We start from the raw sequence: 18,779 nt of genomic DNA on the forward strand, positions 1-18,779 counted from the left end.
CCTGAACATCCCGGTGATTCTGGTGGTTCCGATGACGGTGGGAACCCAGACCCTAAGCAGCTAATTGATGAAAATAAATAAATGCAACAGAGTAAGTCAGTGTGTGGGCATAGGCGGTCACAGCATGTGGGTGGATTCAGTGCAAATCTACCTGAGTGTGTTGGTGGGCACTGGTGCAAGTCAGATCATCTGTGTTCATGTTTTAGGTGGATACGCAAGACTGTCCTATGCATGCATGTCTGCCTGTCCGTGTGCACCTTTGCTGGGGTGGGTGTAGGACATCCTCTGGCCCCCACATACACCTGGGGAGAGCCTTCGGTCTCTTTGGCAGAGCAGGCAAAAAGCTAGTCACAAGTCTGGTCTTCTGCTGGACCAGGTAGCCCCCAGCCCACCCAAACACTTCTCACAGGGGTCATGAACCAGACACATCCCTCCTGTCTGCTGCGGCCTCCTCCGAGTTTCTCTCTCCTCCCTTTTCCCAGCTGAGCCCCTTGGAGTGACACCGTGGGCACTGAGTCAGATTCTGGGGCTACAGAGGGAAAGAGAGAGACCCCAGCTGCCCTCCTGACCTTCATAGTGTGGTGGGGGGCAAGAGAGGGTCAAACTGGCTTCTCTAGGAAAGTGAGTGGCTATTTGAAGGAGAGCCCTCCGGAGAGGCCCAGAGAATGCACGAATAAAGGAATAAGTAAGTAAACCGACGTGGGAGAATGGAGGGACATGGGGGTGGAGGGGTCTGGGCCCTCGACCTGGGTCCCAGTGGGCAGAGGGTCCCAGAAGCAGGTAGGATACCCCCCCACCCTCCACACACACAGGGAACTAATGCACCCCTACGTCCCTGCCTCAGATCCTTCAGAGCCTGGACCCCTTGTAGGTGCACAGTCCCATGCCTGGGTGCGCACGGATGCCCCTCGCCGCGGCAGACACCCTCCGCGTACGCAGGTCCGCGCGCCGCCGACAAAACTCGGAGCTCCCGGAGCGCGCCCCGCTCTCAAGCTCAGCGGCAGGTGCCTCGCCGCGCAGACTCGCCGGGCGCGGGGCCGGTTGGGGCGGGGCGGCGGCGCGCGTTCCCCGCTGGCCGCACGGGCCGCCCTGCGCCCGGCGAGGGGCGTGTGCACGGGCTGGGCTGGGGACCCGCGGGCCCCATGTTCACGGAGCTGAGGACCAAACTGAGCCCCCCGCGAGGCCGAGCCGGGGCTGTGCGCACCGGCTTCGGGGAGCGCCGGGATGTGGACGGTGAGCGGGACTGGACCCGGGAGCGGGGGATATCGCGGGCTGGGGGCTTGAGGACCTAGAGGGACAGGGGCGGGTCCTGGCGGACTCCGAACGGCGGCTGCATTCGGAGTCGTGGGTGCGTCCTGGCCGAACAGGGTCCCTGGTGTCTTTGTCCTGCGCTGGGGCGGGGATGAAGGGGCGGCGGTCAGGCCTTAGGGATCAGCGCGCCTTAGGGGGAGGTGACCTGCGGGGGCTCCTGTCCCCCAGGCTAGCACCACCCTGCGGTCACTTTTTCCTCTGCGCGGAGAAAATCTTCCCCAGCCCCTGCAGTGGAGCAGAGTGGTGGCCGAGGCCACAGCCGGTCTCAGGAGCCCCCACCCCATTTCCTACTGGAATTCTGAGGTTGGGGCTGGGAGGGAGCGACGGACTGTTGAACAGATGGAGATCCCCCCTGAGCGCAGGCAGGAAATGGGAGGGGTCTGGCGGGCCCGGGACAGGTGCGGCACAGGCAGAGGCGTCCAACTGGTTCTCTGGCCTGGGCCTGGCTGGTATGAGGCCCAGCTAGGCGAAGCCCTGTCACCCAGGCGCCTGTCCCCTGACCGGTGTTGGCTTAGAACAAGTCTTCTCCCATGGTACTAGAAGCCACCTCCGTGCCGCCACACTGGCCACACCCTGTCTCATACCCCAGACCTCAAATTTCTGATTCACAAAGTTGCAAATATGAGGAGGAAGGAGGCATCTTATGGGGTGGAAGGAGGGGGAGTAAGATGTGGGTTTCCCCCATTACCGAGACCTCCTGGGCACATCACCAAACCCTGCCCTCAGTGTGTGTGTGTGTGGGGGGGGTGAGCTGTATCTGTTGGGGGAAGGTCTCTCACTCTCCTGATGAATGGGTTAGGTCAAGGACCCTGGAAGGGGAGCCTGATCCTGCTGGTGGGCCTATGTGCTATAAAGATGGGGGCAAGGCTGGGTCCCACTTCCTGTCTCTCCCTAGGGCTCTGTTGACTTGTGGACACCAAGCAGAGCCTTCCTGCATCCAGCCATTCATTCACAATGTTTCTGGGCACTTCCTGTGTACCAAGACCTGTGCAAGATCTTGGGAGGGGCCCATCCAGGTGCCTGCCCTCCCCGGAGTCATGTCAGCAACCAGCACAGAAATTACGGGAAAACCAAAACTTGATGAATGTAATGAAGTTGGTATTGGAATATAAAGCACAAGGCATCACCCTTGGTCCCTGAGCACCTGGCTGCACCCTGCCCGCTTCTACGAAGCAGCCCATGCCCTCTGGACACCCTCCATGCACAGGAGCTGCCCTGGGGCCAGGGGCCTGTGGGAGGTAAGGGAGCAGGAACCCCGTCAGCTTGCCCAAAGTTCAGGCTTCTTGTCACAGCCAGCGAGCACAACAGGACAGAGGCCAAGCCTCCAACGCCAGGTCTGGTGGCATAGACTGAGTGCCTTTGATGACAAGGGGTGGGTAGCTCACCCATGAGGGTCTCCCCACCACACAGGGTCTTCCAGGACTATGGGGCCAGAGTTTCCTCATAGGCAAGTCCTGTGCACGGGCCCTGGTCTGATGTGGCACGTGCCAGCCCAAGACAAGGCAGCGCTGGGCTGTCTCAGGGTAGCCCCTCGCCTGGCTCTGAGTGCTGGACTTCCTGGTGGGCATATCTCTCTCTAATTAAACAGAATCTATCCTTTCCCCAGAGCACAGACTGTGGACTCTAACTGGGAGAGGTGTTTCCAGTTCTTCAGCTTTGGGCTGGGTGGAGTCCTCAGGACAGTTCTCGCAAGCTTCCATCTGCTTTGGGGGCTTGGGAACCCCTAGTGGGAAAGCAGCGGAGGGAAAGTGGGCCGAGCAGGAAGCTGGCTCCGGGCAAGGAGCCTCTGGCCTGGCCCTGACCACTCTGACCTAGCACCCCTGCTCTGCAGCCACTGCCCACTTCAGCTTCTGTCGGACCCTCCTGGAGCACACGGTGTCTGCCGAGAGCATCCCCTGCCACCTGCCTCGGACGCCAGGCACCAGCCTCACATGGCACGACTCCCGCAGCCAGAGGGCAGCTGGCGGCCGGCCAGTCAAGCTCCTGCAACAGCCAGGCACAGAGGCCCCCCAGGTACCCACCTGCTACACCCCCCTGAGCCCCCACCCTCCTCACCACCTTGCTCCACCAGCCACCCCTCTCCCCACAGGGCCGGTACTCTGACCACTATGGCCTATACCACACGAGTCCCTCGCTGGGTGGCCTGACGAGGCCGGTGGTCCTGTGGAGTCAGCAGGACGTCTGCAAGTGGCTCAAGAAGCACTGTCCCCACAACTACCTCGTCTACGTGGAGGCCTTCTCTCAGCACGCCATCACCGGTGTGGGCCTGGGGGCTGGAGGGCTCCAGGGGCTGGGGTGCAGGAGGCCCAGGGACCCAGGGGCACTAGAGAGAGAGCCCCCTTGCCCCTCCCCGCTTCTGTCTTCTTTGTGTCGTTCTCTCCTCTGGGTCTTTGTCTCTTTGCAGCATCATCTTCATCGTTGTTCCCAGTCTCTCTGCTTCAGTTTGCACCCGGCTTTGCTCTGGCCAGTCTCTGTTCATCCCTGTCCTCCTCTGCCTGTCTCCCTCTCTTTCCCTGTCTCTCTGAGTCACCCTCTGTGTCTCTGCCTCCCCCCACCCACCCCATCTTTCCTTCTCTCCCTCCCTCCCTGTCTTTGAGTCTCTCTGTGTCCCCCTCCCCCTTCTCTCTCTCTGCCTTTGCCCTTGAAGCCCCTTGGATGCTGACCTTGGCTCGACCCATCTCCCCACCCCCCAGGCCGGGCGCTGCTGCGGCTGAATGCAGAGAAGCTGCAACGGATGGGGCTGGCACAGGAGGCACAACGGCAGGAGGTGCTGCAGCAGGTGCTGCGCCTGCAGGTGCGCGAGGAGGGGCGGAGCCTGCAGCTGCTCAGCCAAGGTCAGTGGGAGGGGCCAGGAGTGCCGGAGAGGTTTGGAAAGGCCTGGGGGGGCAGGGAGGGAGGGGCTGGGCTTTGAGGTCCCAGAGTAGGGTGGGTGAGTTGACCTCAGCAGTGCGGGACCCCAGTAAGGTCCATCCGGCACTCAGGGCAGAGTGGATGATGCTGGAGATCCCCAACCCTCCTTACCCCCATCCACCCCGTAGCTTCCTTTGGAAACATGTCCTAGCTGCTGCTTGAGGCTTGAACCCCAGACCTCAGCACTGTGACCGGAGCCCCTGACAAGGACGAGGCAGAGCTGGCTGCGCAGCCCTTCTGGGACCCTGCAGGAGGCCCCAGGGGCTGAGGCCAGTCCCGTGGACAGGTGGGACCAGAATTGCCACCTCCAGCCACCTCTGGTTGTGCATTCTGGGCTGTGCCTGGGATTGGGCGGGCAGGGGCTGCTTGAGTGTGGCCCTTCGTCCTAGGACCTGAGCCCAGGCCCACCCCCTGGTGCTGCTGGCAGCATGCAGGACAGCCACCTGGAGCCAGAGAGGGTTTGGACGTCCCCTAGACTCCCAGGGAGCCTGCTTATTTATGTTCCCTTCACCCCGTTAATGTCTGTCCTCCATCGCCTGCTAAGTCACATGTCCTTTAGGCATCCTGCTCTCTCCCAGGGCTGGAGGTCTGCCCCCTGTTTAGGCCCTCCCCAAGCACCCAGAGGACTGCCTGCACAGGTGGGACAAACTGCCAAGGCTCCCTTTGGTGTGTGCCCTCCCCTTCCCCGGCCCAGAGGATGGGCATCAGTGTTGGCCTGGCAGGGCAGCGGGCCAAGTGCTTTCACTCATTTATTCTCATAAATTCTCACCACACTCTCGGCTACCTGCGGGAACTGGGACACGCACCCGAGACCCGAGTGGCACAGTGAGGACCCCACACCCCATACCCAGCACTGGGCTCAGCCGTGTCCTGGCCTTTGGTTTGGAAACATCCCTCTCCTCCCAGGGTCACGGAGATCACCTTTGAGGCATAGTCATGGGTGGGCATTCCCACTGTCCCTTTCCCAGGAAATCCCGGGTCCACACAAGAACTGTCCTGATGGCTGCATCCCATGCCCCACCCACTGGAGACCCAGCCAGCATCTGAGCAACTGCCCTGTGGGCCAGAAAGTCCCAGGTCTGGGGCTAGCTGGCGTTGCCCAGCAGAGGGATAGCAAGAGTGGTCCTGGCACCCCCACCCTCTTGCTCCTCTGCCCACTTACTCCCCTAGGGGACTCTGAAAATCTCAGGGACAGATGAGGCTGAGCCTCTAGCCCCTTCTCTGTGCTCTGAGTTGGCCTCAGGATGGGAGGCTGGGTGTGTAGGTCCCAAGTGGAATTCGAACAACTCGCCTGGTGCCTCCCATCCCTTGTGTCCCCCACGGGAAGCTCCTTATACTGTCTGGCTGCCCCAAGTGCCCCTGGCCACCTCCTGCCATCAGGACAGCTCCCTTTCCGGGAGCCCTTTCCCTTCCCTCCTTCCCCCTCCTTGTCTTGTCCCTTTGGCCCCACCATGCTTGTCTTGTCTTCCTTGTTCTGTGCTAACTTTTTTACATTCTGACAAAAAGACCAGAAATAAACCCGGTTCTCAAGCGACCTAAGTGTGGTGTCCCGCTCTGGCCAACCAGGCATGTGGGGTAGGGAGTCAGGGACCAGCTGTCTCCAGCTGTGGCCACCAGGGGGCAGTGGTGTTCCATCCTGGCGGGGTGCCTGTTTACGCCCGGACCTGCCAGGCTAGCTGGCAAAGGCTAAGAAGGAGGGCTCAGCCCTGTGGACCGCACCCAGACGCTCGGACACAGGTGTGTTAGGTTCCTGGGGCTGCTGTAACCAATGACCACAACTGGGAGGCTTAACACACCAGAAATGGACTTCCTCACTGTTCCTCAGGCCGCACGCCTGAAATTCAGCGGCACAGCACTCCCGCCGGGGCTCAGGGGAAAACACTTCCTTACCTATCCCGGGTTCTCCCATCACTCCACCCTGGATTCCGTGGTATCATCACCCTCCTACAAGGACACTTGTCACTGGGCCTACCTAGATAACCCAGAATGATCTCTTCATCTCTAGATCCTTAACTTCATTATGTCTTCAAAAGCCCTTTTCCAGATAAAGTCCATTCACAGGTTTCAGAGATCTGAAGTAGCTATCTCCTGGGGTCCTCATTTAGCACCCCAACAGGGCAATGCACTTAGATAAGAAACACACGTGTGGCAGCACATGCACTGATACACATACCCACACAGCAACCAGACGAGCAAATACACAGAGGCAGAAACTGACCGCTGCAGTCTGGACACACAGACGCTCATACACAGAGACAATGACACCAGCATCCAGACCCACAACATACCTGATACACAGTGTCCCAGCATCCCATGATCACCTAACAGACAGAAAAACACCAGGTGCAGCACACCCCATATACAACACATATGACATAACACGATGCCCTGATCACCAGACACGCTTTTGCCTGGACAAACACCGGCTGAGACCCAGACACCTTCCTACACACTACATCACCTGAATGCTAAAACACGATAGGCATCCTTCTCACCTAGTACAGGACACACAGACATACCCTGACACCAAACAGAATACTGCTTGACACACATCGTCACACAGATGCATCATACATGACTTACACAGGGAAAGCTGGCAGCCTTGGATGCACTTCAGGGCACACACACTGACCCCTCTCCCCAAGTCCTGCATGTCTTGACCCCAGGCACAGGGATGAGGGAAGGATCACATGGGCCTCTCTGGCTCTGATTTCCAAGGGAAGGACTAACTTACCTCCCCACTGAGGGCCCCACCCTGCCTTTGCCCCACTGTGGGCACTTTGTCCCTTGAAAGAAGCAGGCCCCAAATCTACCCCTGTCCTTTGTGCCCTGCCCACAAGCTGTGTAGCCAAAGCTGCTCCAGTGTGGACAGAGCGGGTGGAAGGGGCTCAGCGAAGGGGTGCACCTTGTGCCTCTGTTTCCCAACTACAACTCCTTCCTTGCTTCATTCATTCTCAAGTCTCGGTGAGGCTGGTGCCCCATCACCCCTAGACTTGAAACGACCTTCCTGGCCAAGAGCCCAGTTCTGGGGCACAGAGGAGCAAGGTGCTGGCCGCTGATTTTGGACTACCCCCCCAAAAGTAGACAAACACTGCTCCAATGGTCAGTAACCCCAATAAAGCCCACGGCCTCAAACTGCCTCGGCACTGCCAGGGGCCAGGCGATTCCCTGAGGGTGGCCACAAGAAGACATGGTCACAGGTTGGAAAAGAGGCCAGATCCTGCTTTGCAGGGGGAAGGCCGGTGGGGACCAAGAGTTCAAGGTCCCAACGGACAGCGGCTGCCACAGCCGCACCTTCCCAGGGCCAGGACTCAGAGACATTCAGTCCCTTCAGTTCCTGCGCGCTGGGCTTAGGGGGCAGTACCCAGCGCCTTATCGTGCCTCAGTTTACCCCATTGCCTGGAAAACGCCTCCTGCCCTGCGAGCGGCACAACTGGCCACCATGCACTGGTGGCTCAGCACATGCAGGCAACGGATCGGGAGCCGGGCGAGCGGGCTATCCCTTTGGGCCCCCTCCCCCGACCCGTCTCTCCCCGTCGCGGAGCGGCTGCAGGAATACCGCGAGAGTTCGCCCCCTCCCCCCCACAGTAAAACTGTCAAAGGTGGGAGGGGCGGGAGCGCGCATGTGCGCAGCGCGGCGCGCAGCCTGCGCCGCCCGGACCCCGCGCCCTGCGCCCCGGCCCGGCCCGGCCCGGCCCCGGCCCCTGCCCGGCCCTGGCCCGCTGCGCGCCGCAGGTAAGCGCCCGGCCGCGCCCCCGGCCGCGCCCCCAGGCCGCCTCCGCGCCGGCCGCGCCCCCGACCCTGACCCCGAGCGCAGGTCGTGGGGCCGAGCCCGGGGCCCCAGCCTGCCGCCCCCGCCGCGCCCGTACCCCAGCTCCGCGCCCCGCGCCCGGCGCCGGCGCCGCGTCCCTGCCTTCTCCTTCTCCAGAAAAAGTCGCCATTTTGGTTCACTGCCTCTGGGCCCCCCCACCCCAAAGGCGCCCGCGATCGGCCCTTCCGGAGCCAGGCCGGGCCCGCACGCGGCACAGGTGACAGGTGGGTGGTGAGGCCAGTCTCCAGGTGTGCGTCCCCTGGCCCGCCTCATCTGCGCGCCCAGGCTTGGGCTGGGGTCCCGGGGCCGAGCGGCCTTGGCCGCGGTCCCGCTGCCAGCGTCGCCTGCTGTCAGCGCGTGGCACCCCTTCCCCCCAGCCCTTCGGCGAGGGTCCCACCTCTACGACCCTGCTGGGCCCTCTGGGAGGGTGGAAGTCCTTTCTCTTTTTGGTGCGCCAGTCACAGGGTCTAGATAGAAGGAGGGTCTCTGACTCCTAGTCCAGCCTCTGCCCCAGGCCCGGGAACTCTGAATTCTCCACCTAAGCTGGAGAAAGACTGGAAAGGTGGGCTCAGCAGGCACCCTCAGCCCCCACGGCTGGGGTCGTCACGGGGCTGGGGTGACTGATGCTAGCATGTCACCTCAGAAGCAGCAGTGTGAGGACTTCAAAGAAGTTTGTTTCGACCCCTCTAGACCTCCCCCAGGCTCAGGGTATAGGCATCTCCATGGCCGTGGGCAGTAACTTTCCTGATCTCTGCCCAGATGGCCCCTGGACCCTCCTAGGCACACCAGCTCCTTCCCATCCCCTCTGATATGTTAGTTGGAAACCACCAGGGGAGGGGTCACCTGCCCACAGAACCCCCACCACTACTACCTTCTTCAGTGAACTCAGAGTCCCCCAGCTCTCAGGGTGTAGGGACCCCAGCAGAACAGGCCCACAGAGGCCCAGCCTGGGGCAGTGGAATGTTCCCTGTGGCCAGTGGCTGGTGGTCTATGGAGTGGTGCTTGGGGGGCCTGTAGATTGGGGATGGATAGTCTCTTGAGGGTGGAAATGAGGAGGAGGTCAGCCAGGTGGAGGGTGGCTGAGGGGTCCAGTGTGAGGCCTCCTTCTGGTGGGAGGGCCCCCAGCTGGAAACAGGGCCGAGAAGAGGGTCAGGTAGGGTGATGCAGCTGGCACAGGGACTAGAACCAGGTGCTGCGGGGTCCTTGGTCTGCTCCCCCTGGAGGGGTGTGTGTGCAGTTGGAGAGTGGGCTGGGGCCCTCAGGGCCCACCTTGGCTGCCTTCCATCTGTGTTCTGGGGAGAAGGATACAAGGGTACCCGCTCTTGTCCAGGGGCATTGCCTTGGGTCTGGGTGGGGCTGTGGGGGAAGGTGTCCCAAGGTACCGGGCCAGCACAGCCTATAGGCCAACAGCCACACCGGTGTAATAATTGGCCCCCAGAGGGGTATTATTGGCCTCCCTCCTCCAGGGCACCGCACCTCTCCCGGGGCCACCCACAGCCCAGCACTAGGTAGGAGGTACGTGATTCTCTGATTCTCGCACTCTCCGGGATTGTGTGTCTGGAGACAGAGGGAGTCCCGTGGGGCTGGTGAGGGTCTCAGAAGAGGGTTAGATTTTTCCAAGCTGACGGTATCTCCTGGGTCATCTGGGTCTGGGGAGACTTTGGCTGGGCAGCCCCTTCCCTAAACCAGAAGTACCCCTCACTCCATCACCTGCTTCCCTTGTGGCCAAAAGCACAGGTAGGTCGGCTCCCCTTCCTTGGGCCAAAGAGTGGACCTACCTGGGGGCAGGATTCAAGAACAGCCCATTTCAAGTCCTGAGTTGGGCCTCATGGGCCTCATAGGTCTGTTCACTTGCTCTGCAGAGATGACCGATCCTTTTTGTGTTGGAGGAGGCCGCCGGCTTCCAGGGTCCAGCAAGACTGGACCTGGGAAGGATGGCAGCCGGAACGAGGTCCGACTTCCCATGCTCCACGACCCTCCAAAGCTAGGTAAGAAGAGTCAGGCCAGGTGGTCATGGGCAGCGGGGCTGGGTCTGCACCTCCGTGGATGTCAGCTTCTAGGTGCCCAGCTGGCCGCCTGGGCTCCTAAGAAGCTTCCCAGGGTGGAGGCAGCCCAGGGTCCTGGGTTCTTATCCTTGGCTGCCTGTGGCCTCCTGCCCCCCATGCCCTGCTCCAGGCTTGACTAGCCCCCTGGGTGGCTAATGAGGCTGTGGGGAATGCAGCCTCTGAGCCTCGGTGTGTTGTGTGCTGCAGGGCTGCCGATGGTCCGGGGTGGGCAGACGGTGCCCAGTCAGGGCCCACTCTGCCTTGACTCCGGAAGTTCAGCCAGCGACAGGACAGAAGGGAAGAAAAAGGGGCGTCCAAAAGCTGAGAGCCAGGCCCTCCGAGACATTCCTGTGAGCTCCCTGAGGGCTGGGTGGGGCTCCTGGGGGGTCTGCCTGGCACGCCCGCTGCCTCGCCTCCTGCACGAGCAGCAGCGAGCCCTCAGCCTACATCAGCCGGCCGCTCTGTGTGTCAGGGCTTCAGGGCAGGGCCTGGGGCCTAGTGGATCGTGTCTGTGGGGCTCAAGGAACAGTCTGGTGCACTGAGGCTCCTCAGGGGGCCTGCCTCCTACTGTAATCCAGGGTTGCAGGGCTCTGGCCTGGGGAGGGCGCTGCAGAGGCCTGGGCAGCTGTGGGGTCAGCAGCCTGGCCTCTCCCACGCCCAGCTCTCCCTGATGAACCAGTGGAAAGATGAGTTCAAGGCGCACTCGAGGGTGAAGTGTCCAAACTCTGGGTGCTGGCTGGAGTTCCCCAGCATCTACGGGCTCAAGTACCATTACCAGCGGTGCCAAGGGGTAAGGGCTGCGGCTGGGGAAGAGGAGGCCTGGGGCCTGCCCTGCCCTGGCTGTGGGCTCAGGGGTGTCTGGGCAGAGGCCTGGGCACCCCACCCCACACCTGCCCTCTCCACCCAGGGTGCCATCTCAGAAAGGCTCACCTTTCCCTGCCCCTTCTGTGAGGCCGCATTCACCTCCAAGACCCAGCTAGAGAAGCACCGGATTTGGAACCACATGGACCGGCCTCTGCCTGCCCCCAAGCCTGGGCCAGTTAGCCGGCCGGTCACCGTCAGTCGGCCCGTTGGGGTCAGCAAGCCCATTGGAGTGAGCAAACCTGTCACTATCAGCAAGCCTATCGGCATCAGCAAGCCAGTGACGGTCAGCCGACCTGTGACAGTCACCAAGCCAGTGACGGTCAGCCGGCCTGTGCCAGCCACTAAGCCAGTGACGGTCAGCCGGCCCATGCCAGTCAACAAGCCTATACCTGTCACCAAGTCTGTGCCAATCGCCAAGCCAGTGACAGTCACCAAACCGGTGCCAGTCACCAAACCGGTGACCATCAACAAGCCAGTGCCGATGACAAAGCTCGTGACAGTTACAAAACCCATGCCGGTCACAAAGCCGGTGACGGTCAGCAGGCCCATTGTGGTCAGTAAGCCAGTGACGGTCAGCAGACCTATTGCCATCAGCAGACACACACCGCCCTGCAAGATGGTGCTGCTGACCAAGTCTGAGAACAAGGCTCCTCGAGCCGCGGGGAGGAGCAGCGGTAAGAAAAGGTACGGGGGCTCCTACTGAGTTGGGGTTGGTGCCTCCAGCTGCAGCCTGGGGGTCACAGGGCCCAGAGTGGACTCTCCTGTCCCTCACCTCCCTGCTCCCTGCAGGGCTGCAGATGGCCTGGATGCCTGCCCCATTCCACCCAAGCAGGCGAGGCCGGAGAACGGGGAGTATGGCCCAGCCACCACCGGCCAGAGCTCGGCCCTCCAGCAGAGCACAGAATCCAGCAGCAGCCCCCTTTCTCTGGGCAGCAGGCCCTTGGGAGGCAAGGAGGCGCTAAGGGCCTCGGGCTCTGTGTCCCCGCCTGAGGAGGGTGCGGAGCGCACAAAGCACAGTAAGATGAGGGCGGGGGCCAGTGGCTGGGACAGGGGCGGTGCCTCCCGATGGTTATTTGACCAGAGTCTTGGTCCCTGTTTTCTCTCCCCCGAGTCAGGAAGGAAACAGAAAACACCCAAGAAGTTTACAGGGGAGCAGCCGTCCATCTCAGGGACTTTCGGACTCAAAGGTGAGGCCTCAGGCCAGCCAGGCATCTGCGGGGTTCAGCACATGTACAGGTGTGCCGGCACCCTTGGCCCACACCTGCTCCACCTACATGTGCACACAGGCCTAGCCAAGGCGGAAGACAAATCCCGCATTCACCGTGCCAAGAAGCAGGAGGGGCCGGGCCCCGAGGACATGCGGAAGAAGGTGCCGGCCCCCACCAGCGCTGTCAGCAAGGAGGTGCCGGCCCCTGTGGCCCACCCAGCCCCAGGTGGGGGCTGCCATGTGGTGGGGCCCAGGCCAGGTCTCGACTGTGGGGCAGATCCTGAACCACAGGGACGGAGGCTGAGTGTGGGCCCTGAGGCTCTGGCTCTGACCCTACAGGTGGCCCTGAGGAGCAGTGGCAACGAGCCATCCACGAACGAGGTGAGGCTGTCTGTCCCACCTGCAATGTGGTCACCCGAAAGACCCTCGTGGGGCTCAAAAAGCACATGGAAGTGTGCCAGAAGGTAAGGCTGCCCCCGGAGTGCCGGGAAGGGGCACCCCGGGGCCAGCTTCTCACAGGTGGGTCCTGGCTGCAGCTGCAGGATGCACTTAAGTGCCAGCACTGCCGGAAGCAGTTCAAGTCCAAGGCCGGCCTCAACTACCACACCATGGCTGAGCACAGCGCCAAGGTACACCAGTGGGCCCAGCTGCCTTCCAGCCCCGCCCACTGACCGCTGTTTTCCGACCCACCCACCTGCCCAGCACTGACCACTCACCTCTCGTCAGCACACCACTGCAGGGCTTAGTGGCTCCCATACCTGACCGGGGATGCCCGTGCCCCAGCCGCGGGACAGGGGTCCTGTGGGGGCAGGGGGCACTGAGGCTGGGCCTGCCCCCTAGCCCTCGGATGCCGAGGCCTCAGAGGGGAGCGAGCAGGAGGAGCGGGAGCGGCTGCGGAAGGTGCTGAAGCAGATGGGGCGGCTGCGCTGTCCGCAGGAGGTCAGTGGGCAGCCCGGGTGTGGGCACCGTGTAGGATGCGGCCGACCCTCACTGGCCACTTACCTGACCCCGGAACCCTAGGGCTGCGGGGCCGCCTTCTCCAGCCTCATGGGCTACCAGTACCACCAGCGACGCTGCGGGAAACCGCCCTGTGAGGTGGAGAGCCCCTCCTTCCCCTGCGCCCACTGCGGCAAGACCTACCGCTCCAAGGCTGGCCACGACTACCACGTGCGCTCAGAGCACATGGCCCCGGTGAGCGGCCGCAGCCCGGCTCCCCCATCCCTCGGGCACTGGGCAGACATGTCCATCTGCTGCCTGCTGCGTTTGCAGTCCCTTCCCTTCCTGCCAGCCACCTATACCGGGGCAGTGAGCCTGGATGGGCCCCCGTGTCCCCAGCATGCTTGCTCATGTGTTCCCTCTCTGTGGCATGTGCCCCCAGTCCCCACACCTCCAAGCGCATGGCTCCTGTGGCTCACCTGGCCTCCTCACCCTGCAGCCCCCTGAGGAGCCCGAGGACAAGCCCTCCGAGGCTGAGGACCTGTTGGGTGTCGAGCGGACCCCCAGTGGCCGCATCCGCCGCACGTCGGCCCAGGTTGCCGTGTTCCACCTGCAGGAGATCGCGGAGGATGAGCTGGCCCGGGACTGGACCAAGCGGCGGATGAAGGATGACCTGGTGCCTGAGACCGCGAGGGTGAGCCACAGCCTCCTGGTCTCTGAGCAGGACATGCCCCAGCCTGAAGCCCCCTGTGACTGGGCTGTCTGCTCACCCCCTGGGCAAGCCTCCGGTCCATGGAGGACCCAGCTGAGGACTTTCTCAGAGCAGCTGGACATGTCGGTTGGCGCTCACACTGGTGCCCGTTGGCTTCTGCAGCTCAACTACACTCGGCCAGGCCTCCCTGTGCTGAACCCCCAGCTGCTGGAGGCGTGGAAGAACGAGGTCAAGGAGAAGGGCCATGTCAACTGCCCCAATGATGTGAGCTGGGGAGGCTGGGGTGGGCTTGTGGACACTGGGAGTTGGGATGGAGGGCCCAGATGTGGCCTGGAGGGGAGCCCTCCACGTGGCCCCCACAGGGGCCTCAGATGGAATCTTGCAGGCTGAGAGGCCTCGACCTCAGTCCTCATAGCCTGGCCTGCCCACACCTCATGACTCCTGGGGTCAAGCCTGCCACTTGCCCCAGAGGGACCCCAGGTCCCAAAGGCTGGAGCAAGGAGTGTCCATTTGTGTGGGGGTACCTCCAGGAAGGCCCTCCCCGATGGTTGCCCTTTGCCCCCAGTGCTGCGAAGCTATCTACTCCAGTGTGTCTGGCCTCAAGGCCCATCTGGCCAGCTGCAGCAAGGTCAGTCCACAGGCCCTCTCCTGGGCACGATGTGTCCTCAGTGCTCCCAGCTCCCCCTGGGGTCCCCACACATTGGGTGTGCGCCCTGCCCCTGTGGGGCTAATGGCCAACCCAGCCCAGGACCCGCACCACCCCGAGCCCTAGCTGTTGGCCAGTCAGTCCTGGGTTGTTGTCCCGCCATGGGGGTTCCTTGTCTGTACCGGGACAGGTGGGCACACCGACCTGGGCTTGGGGTGAGGGCATTCCCTGGGACACCTGCCTCTCCCTACCCTCTCCTCGTCCCTCTCCTCCCCCGCATCAGGGCAACTTGGTGGCCCTGCCAGAGTGGCTTTGTGGGTCCCTGAAGCCCGCCCATTGGCTACCTGTCCAGATAAGCTGCAGTTGCCCCTGATCCTGTAGCCAAAGGGGTAGGTGGGGGGTCCTGGCTACATCTGGGTACTTCTGGTCCTCCAAGGGCTGGGGTGGGCGCCAACCTCTGGGGCCAGACTGCCCCTTGCCTTCCAGGGGGACCACCTGGTGGGGAAGTACTGCTGCCTGCTGTGTCCCAAGGAGTTCGGCTCAGAGAGCGGTGTCAAGTACCACATCCTCAAGACCCACGCGGAGGTGGGGCAGGGACGGGGTCCTGGCGTGAGAGCCCTGCTGGGCCTGTGGCTAGACCAGTTGGCCCCATGGAGGGGCCAGGCTGGGTGAGGGGTGTCCGGGTGGCAGCTCGTGTGGTCTTAGAGCAAGTGGCATCTGGCTTCCCTGGAAGTGCTGAGAGGCTTGGGAGCCCCAGACCCTGGGTCCCCGGCCACTCAGCCCTTCGGTGTCCTCGGCCACAGAGTCTCTCCATCACTGCTCTTCTCTCCCAGAACTGGTTCCGGACTTCGGCAGACCCGCCTCCCAGACACAAAGGCCTGGACTCTCCGGTGCCCAAGAAGGAGGAGAAGAGTCTGGCTGGTGGAAAGAAGCGGGGCCGCAAGCCCAAGGAACGGCCCCCTGAGGAGCTGGCACCCAGGACACCTCCTCGCCAGGACGACTGGCCCCCAGGAGGCAGAGACAAGGGGGCCCGGGGCTCCGCTGGCCGGAAGGTGGGAGCCAGCAAGGCACCTGAGAAGTGAGCTTGGAGCTTGGCAGGTGGGTGGGGCCCAGTCCCCACGCTGGCCAAGCCCCTGTGTCCAGGGTGGGGCTCTGGAACCTCCCATCCTCCAGGTCTCCACCCCCCACCCCTGCCTATTCATCTGTCCAGTGGGGGCGGCCAGCCCATTCTCTCTCTCCCTCGAAGGTGGCCCTTCCCCTGTATAGGCCACTGCAGGGCACGCTGGGCTGGGGCTGCCGGGCAGGGGCTCCCGGTGCAGTAGTCTGCAGGGACGTTCCCAGCCGGCAGAGTCTGGTCCTGGATGGCCAGGAGGAGGGCCTGTGGCCTGGGTCTCAGTGCCCTGGGGGCAGCGTGGAGCGGGCAGATGGCCTTCTGGCCCTTGGTGTGTGAGCTTCATGCCCTACCTGCTTCCTTGGGCCCAAGGCTTGGGAGTGCCTGGTGCCCTGTGGTTCTGGGCTGCCTCACTTCTTGACCTGACACTGGAACCCCAGCACCCCACAGCTACCTCCCAGGACAGACCCCAAGTCTGACAGCTGCCGTGCTGATCTGACAGCCCTCCCAACTCTCCACCTCCCACCTCAACTGTGCCCCGCCCCATCCAGCCCTACCCGACCCCCCAACCCCCCACCAAGGTCCCTCCTCCCATGACCCCCCCACATTCCCCCAGCCATCTTCTGGTTCCTGCACTTCTCTCTACCTCTCTGGGCCCACCCTCCCCTGCTGTACAACCCTTGCTGGGCCCGAGCCCCTGTCCCACTGGCCCGGTGGTGGGAGGCAGCCCTGCTCTGCCATCCCCAGTAGTGCTCCCTGCTTGAGGCAAGAGAGCGGCTCTGCTTCTCCCACTGCAGGGCCGCGGGAGCAGTGGTGAGGGGCCCCGTGAAGCCATCTCTGGTCTCAGCCTCCAGCATTGCTAATGCCATTGGCCTAGGTTGGGCAGCCTGCTGGGTTAGGGATGGGCCAGGCTGGGTTCTGGAGTCATGTGGGGCCCACAGCCATGTGGGGCAGGGAATGGGGGCTTGGCTCTGAGTAGTGACCACTGTGGGAAGCAGCCTTCTGCCTGCTGGTCTGGGTTGGCCCATGGCCAAGCTCCCATGGGCGCCTCCTTGCACCCTTTTTACCTGCTCTTTCGTTTCTGGTTGTGTGGCCTTTTGAAATGAGAGCTGAAGGCTGGCAAGGGAGCTTGGCCAAGGTCACAGCAGGGTGGTGGCAGCTCCAGGGCTCTGTCCTGGCTCCCTCTGCTGCCCCAAGGATGGTGAGGTCTGCAGGTTGGTTCAGGTGGAGTCCAGGCACCCTGAGGAAGCAGCCCCATGGATTCTGGGCTCCTGCCTGGGCCCCACGTTCCGATGTGGCATTGCAGGGACGGGGGATGCTCAGAGCCGCTGAATTTGAATGGAGCCTGGGGGGTGGGGGTGGGCTGAGGGCTCGGCCTTGCCGATCCTGGATGATGTGAATTTTGATATTTGCCCGTGTGCGTGTGTCTCCTGGGTGTAGTGGATGCCAGTCTTGTGGCTGTGACAAGTGACAACCTTTTTTTTATTCTGTTTTTTATACAAAAATTCACAACAATCTGACATTTTGGTGCTAAGGGTTTCCTGGTGCCGACGGTGGTTCTGGGGGCCGGGCTGGGGTCCCTCCCCTGCTCAGGGAGGCAGTGCTGACTGGGCAGCCCTCTGCCCCCAGCCCCTGGAGAGGAGGGGCTCCAGTGTGGGCTCAGTTCTCTTCACCCTGCACTCGGAAGACAGTTTCCAGGAGGGCTCTAGGGCTGAGTTGCCATGCTGCCCGTCTCCGGCTTCTTCCTTTGGTTAGAATGCTCTGACCTAAGGCCGTCCTGGCCTGATATGTGGGGAGGGGAGAGACGTGGACTCCCTGGCACCTGATGAGATCCATGGGTGGAGGCTTGGGCAGATGGAGGTTTGGTCCAGCATCGAAGCTTAGGCAAGCGGCGTGGGTTTTGGGGCAAGAGGGCTTGCTTTCCTGTGTTCCTGGGTGTCACTGGTGTGCAGCTGGTGGAGGTAGAGGTGGGTTGGGCAGCTACTGCAGGAGCAGCCTCGTTGTGGGCCGGGGAGCAGGTGCTGGCAGGAGCCCCACGTGCCCTTTGTCCTTGTCACCGAGGGCTGGAGAAGGTGGGACCTCAACACCTCTGCTAGGGACAGCCACCCACCCTGGCCTCTCAGGTACTTGTTGGCCCTTGGAGAGCAGGGGCTGGTTTCGGCTGGGGGATGAGTTTCATTGTCACCCCCTGAAGTCCACGTGTGGTCCCTGGCACGGGAACCCTCTGAGATGTGTGGGAAGAGGTGGGATCTTGGGTAACTTAATGTTTAGCACTTTAACCCTCTTCTTTGTCTTTAAAGTGGGCATGGGGACTGCTGCCAAAAGTGGGCTCTCCCTCCCTTTTCCCTCCCTGCTCCCCCTGCTCTGGCTGGTGGGTGGCAGTGGCTCGCTGGTGTGCAGAGCCCTCCTCCCACTGAGGCAGAGCCCTGGGTGGCTCAGTGGGATCTGCCCACTTCCCACACTGGTGGGAATGCAGCCAGGTAGCCACCTGCCCTTGACTGACACCTTCAGCGAGAGGGACCCAAGTGGCAGACCCCCCTCACCAGGTGGGCGTGGACTCTGCTTGAGACCCAAGCCTAGGGCACAATGTCAGGTCCCTTTCTGAAGATCTACCTCTGGCCCAGCCCACCCCCTTGCCCTGAGAACAGGAAAGGGATGACTCAAGAGACCGACACTTCACACAAATAGGATGCACTTTTCTGCTTGTGCAAGGGCAGACAAGTGTCCCCTGGTGTGACTGGTGGCCCTCGCAGTGGTCGCCCCCCTCCTGTCTCTCTGTTTGGAAGGGAAAGAATGGGTGCACCCTGGCCTTCGGGGAGGGGGCCTGTTCTCGTGCGCCCCCTCGAAGGGCCCCAGGCAGCTACCCTGAGGGCCTGGGGGCAGCCAGCACCTCCAGCGTGGCAGCCACACATCCTGTACTTTGGGTTTTCTAATGCCAGTTCTCCGTAATAAGTGCATTTCGAAGAGAGGTTCCAGCTATCACTTGTAACCATATATATACATATATATTCTATCTACAAAGTGTTTATTTGCAAGATGTTTTGACGGTGAGCTCGGGCCCTGCCCGCCTAGTGACCATCTGTCCCCGGTCCTCGTTCCCGCCCCTCGGTCCCAAGTGGTGCGGGGGTGGGCCATCACCTGTATGTATTAAAAATGACTGTATCAAATAAATGTTTATTGATTTTTTTTCCAGGGGTTTTGTACGTCTGAGTTTGTGGTAAAGCGC

General features: G+C 62.2%; 2 protein-coding genes across 5 annotated transcripts; both read left to right on the forward strand.

The window, feature by feature from the left end:
* Positions 1-1,069: 1,069 nt before the first annotated feature.
* SAMD10 (sterile alpha motif domain containing 10) lies at positions 1,070-5,804 on the forward strand. 2 transcript variants are annotated; one of them, XM_064496866.1, is made up of 5 exons: positions 1,070-1,233; positions 3,143-3,324; positions 3,401-3,569; positions 4,005-4,105; positions 4,350-5,804. In XM_064496866.1, exons 1-5 carry the CDS (start codon positions 1,143-1,145, stop codon positions 4,410-4,412), a joined length of 606 nt encoding a protein of 201 aa, XP_064352936.1. In that variant the 5' UTR covers positions 1,070-1,142; the 3' UTR covers positions 4,413-5,804. The 2 variants fall into 2 exon arrangements, with proteins under 2 accessions (XP_064352936.1, XP_031289236.2); XM_031433376.2 differs by having other exon boundaries at positions 1,071-1,233; positions 4,005-4,145; positions 4,350-5,803.
* A 2,085-nt stretch (positions 5,805-7,889) lies between these two features.
* On the forward strand, positions 7,890-18,745 carry ZNF512B (zinc finger protein 512B). Of its 3 annotated transcripts, none has more exons than XM_031433379.2 (17): positions 7,890-7,956; positions 9,895-10,020; positions 10,285-10,427; positions 10,739-10,867; positions 10,985-11,625; positions 11,731-11,957; positions 12,057-12,128; positions 12,228-12,374; positions 12,488-12,612; positions 12,685-12,777; positions 12,989-13,087; positions 13,169-13,339; positions 13,584-13,778; positions 13,959-14,060; positions 14,362-14,424; positions 14,929-15,027; positions 15,276-18,745. In XM_031433379.2, exons 2-17 carry the CDS (start codon positions 9,897-9,899, stop codon positions 15,522-15,524), a joined length of 2,679 nt encoding a protein of 892 aa, XP_031289239.1. In that variant the 5' UTR covers positions 7,890-7,956; positions 9,895-9,896; the 3' UTR covers positions 15,525-18,745. The 3 variants fall into 3 exon arrangements, with proteins under 3 accessions (XP_031289239.1, XP_031289240.1, XP_010995300.2); XM_031433380.2 differs by lacking the exon at positions 7,890-7,956 and adding an exon at positions 8,419-9,547; XM_010996998.3 differs by lacking the exon at positions 7,890-7,956 and having other exon boundaries at positions 9,557-10,020.
* Positions 18,746-18,779: the final 34 nt, after the last annotated feature.

The sequence above is a fragment of the Camelus dromedarius genome, chromosome 18 (genome assembly GCF_036321535.1).
Source record: "Camelus dromedarius isolate mCamDro1 chromosome 18, mCamDro1.pat, whole genome shotgun sequence".
Taxonomy (NCBI): Eukaryota; Metazoa; Chordata; class Mammalia; order Artiodactyla; family Camelidae; genus Camelus; species Camelus dromedarius.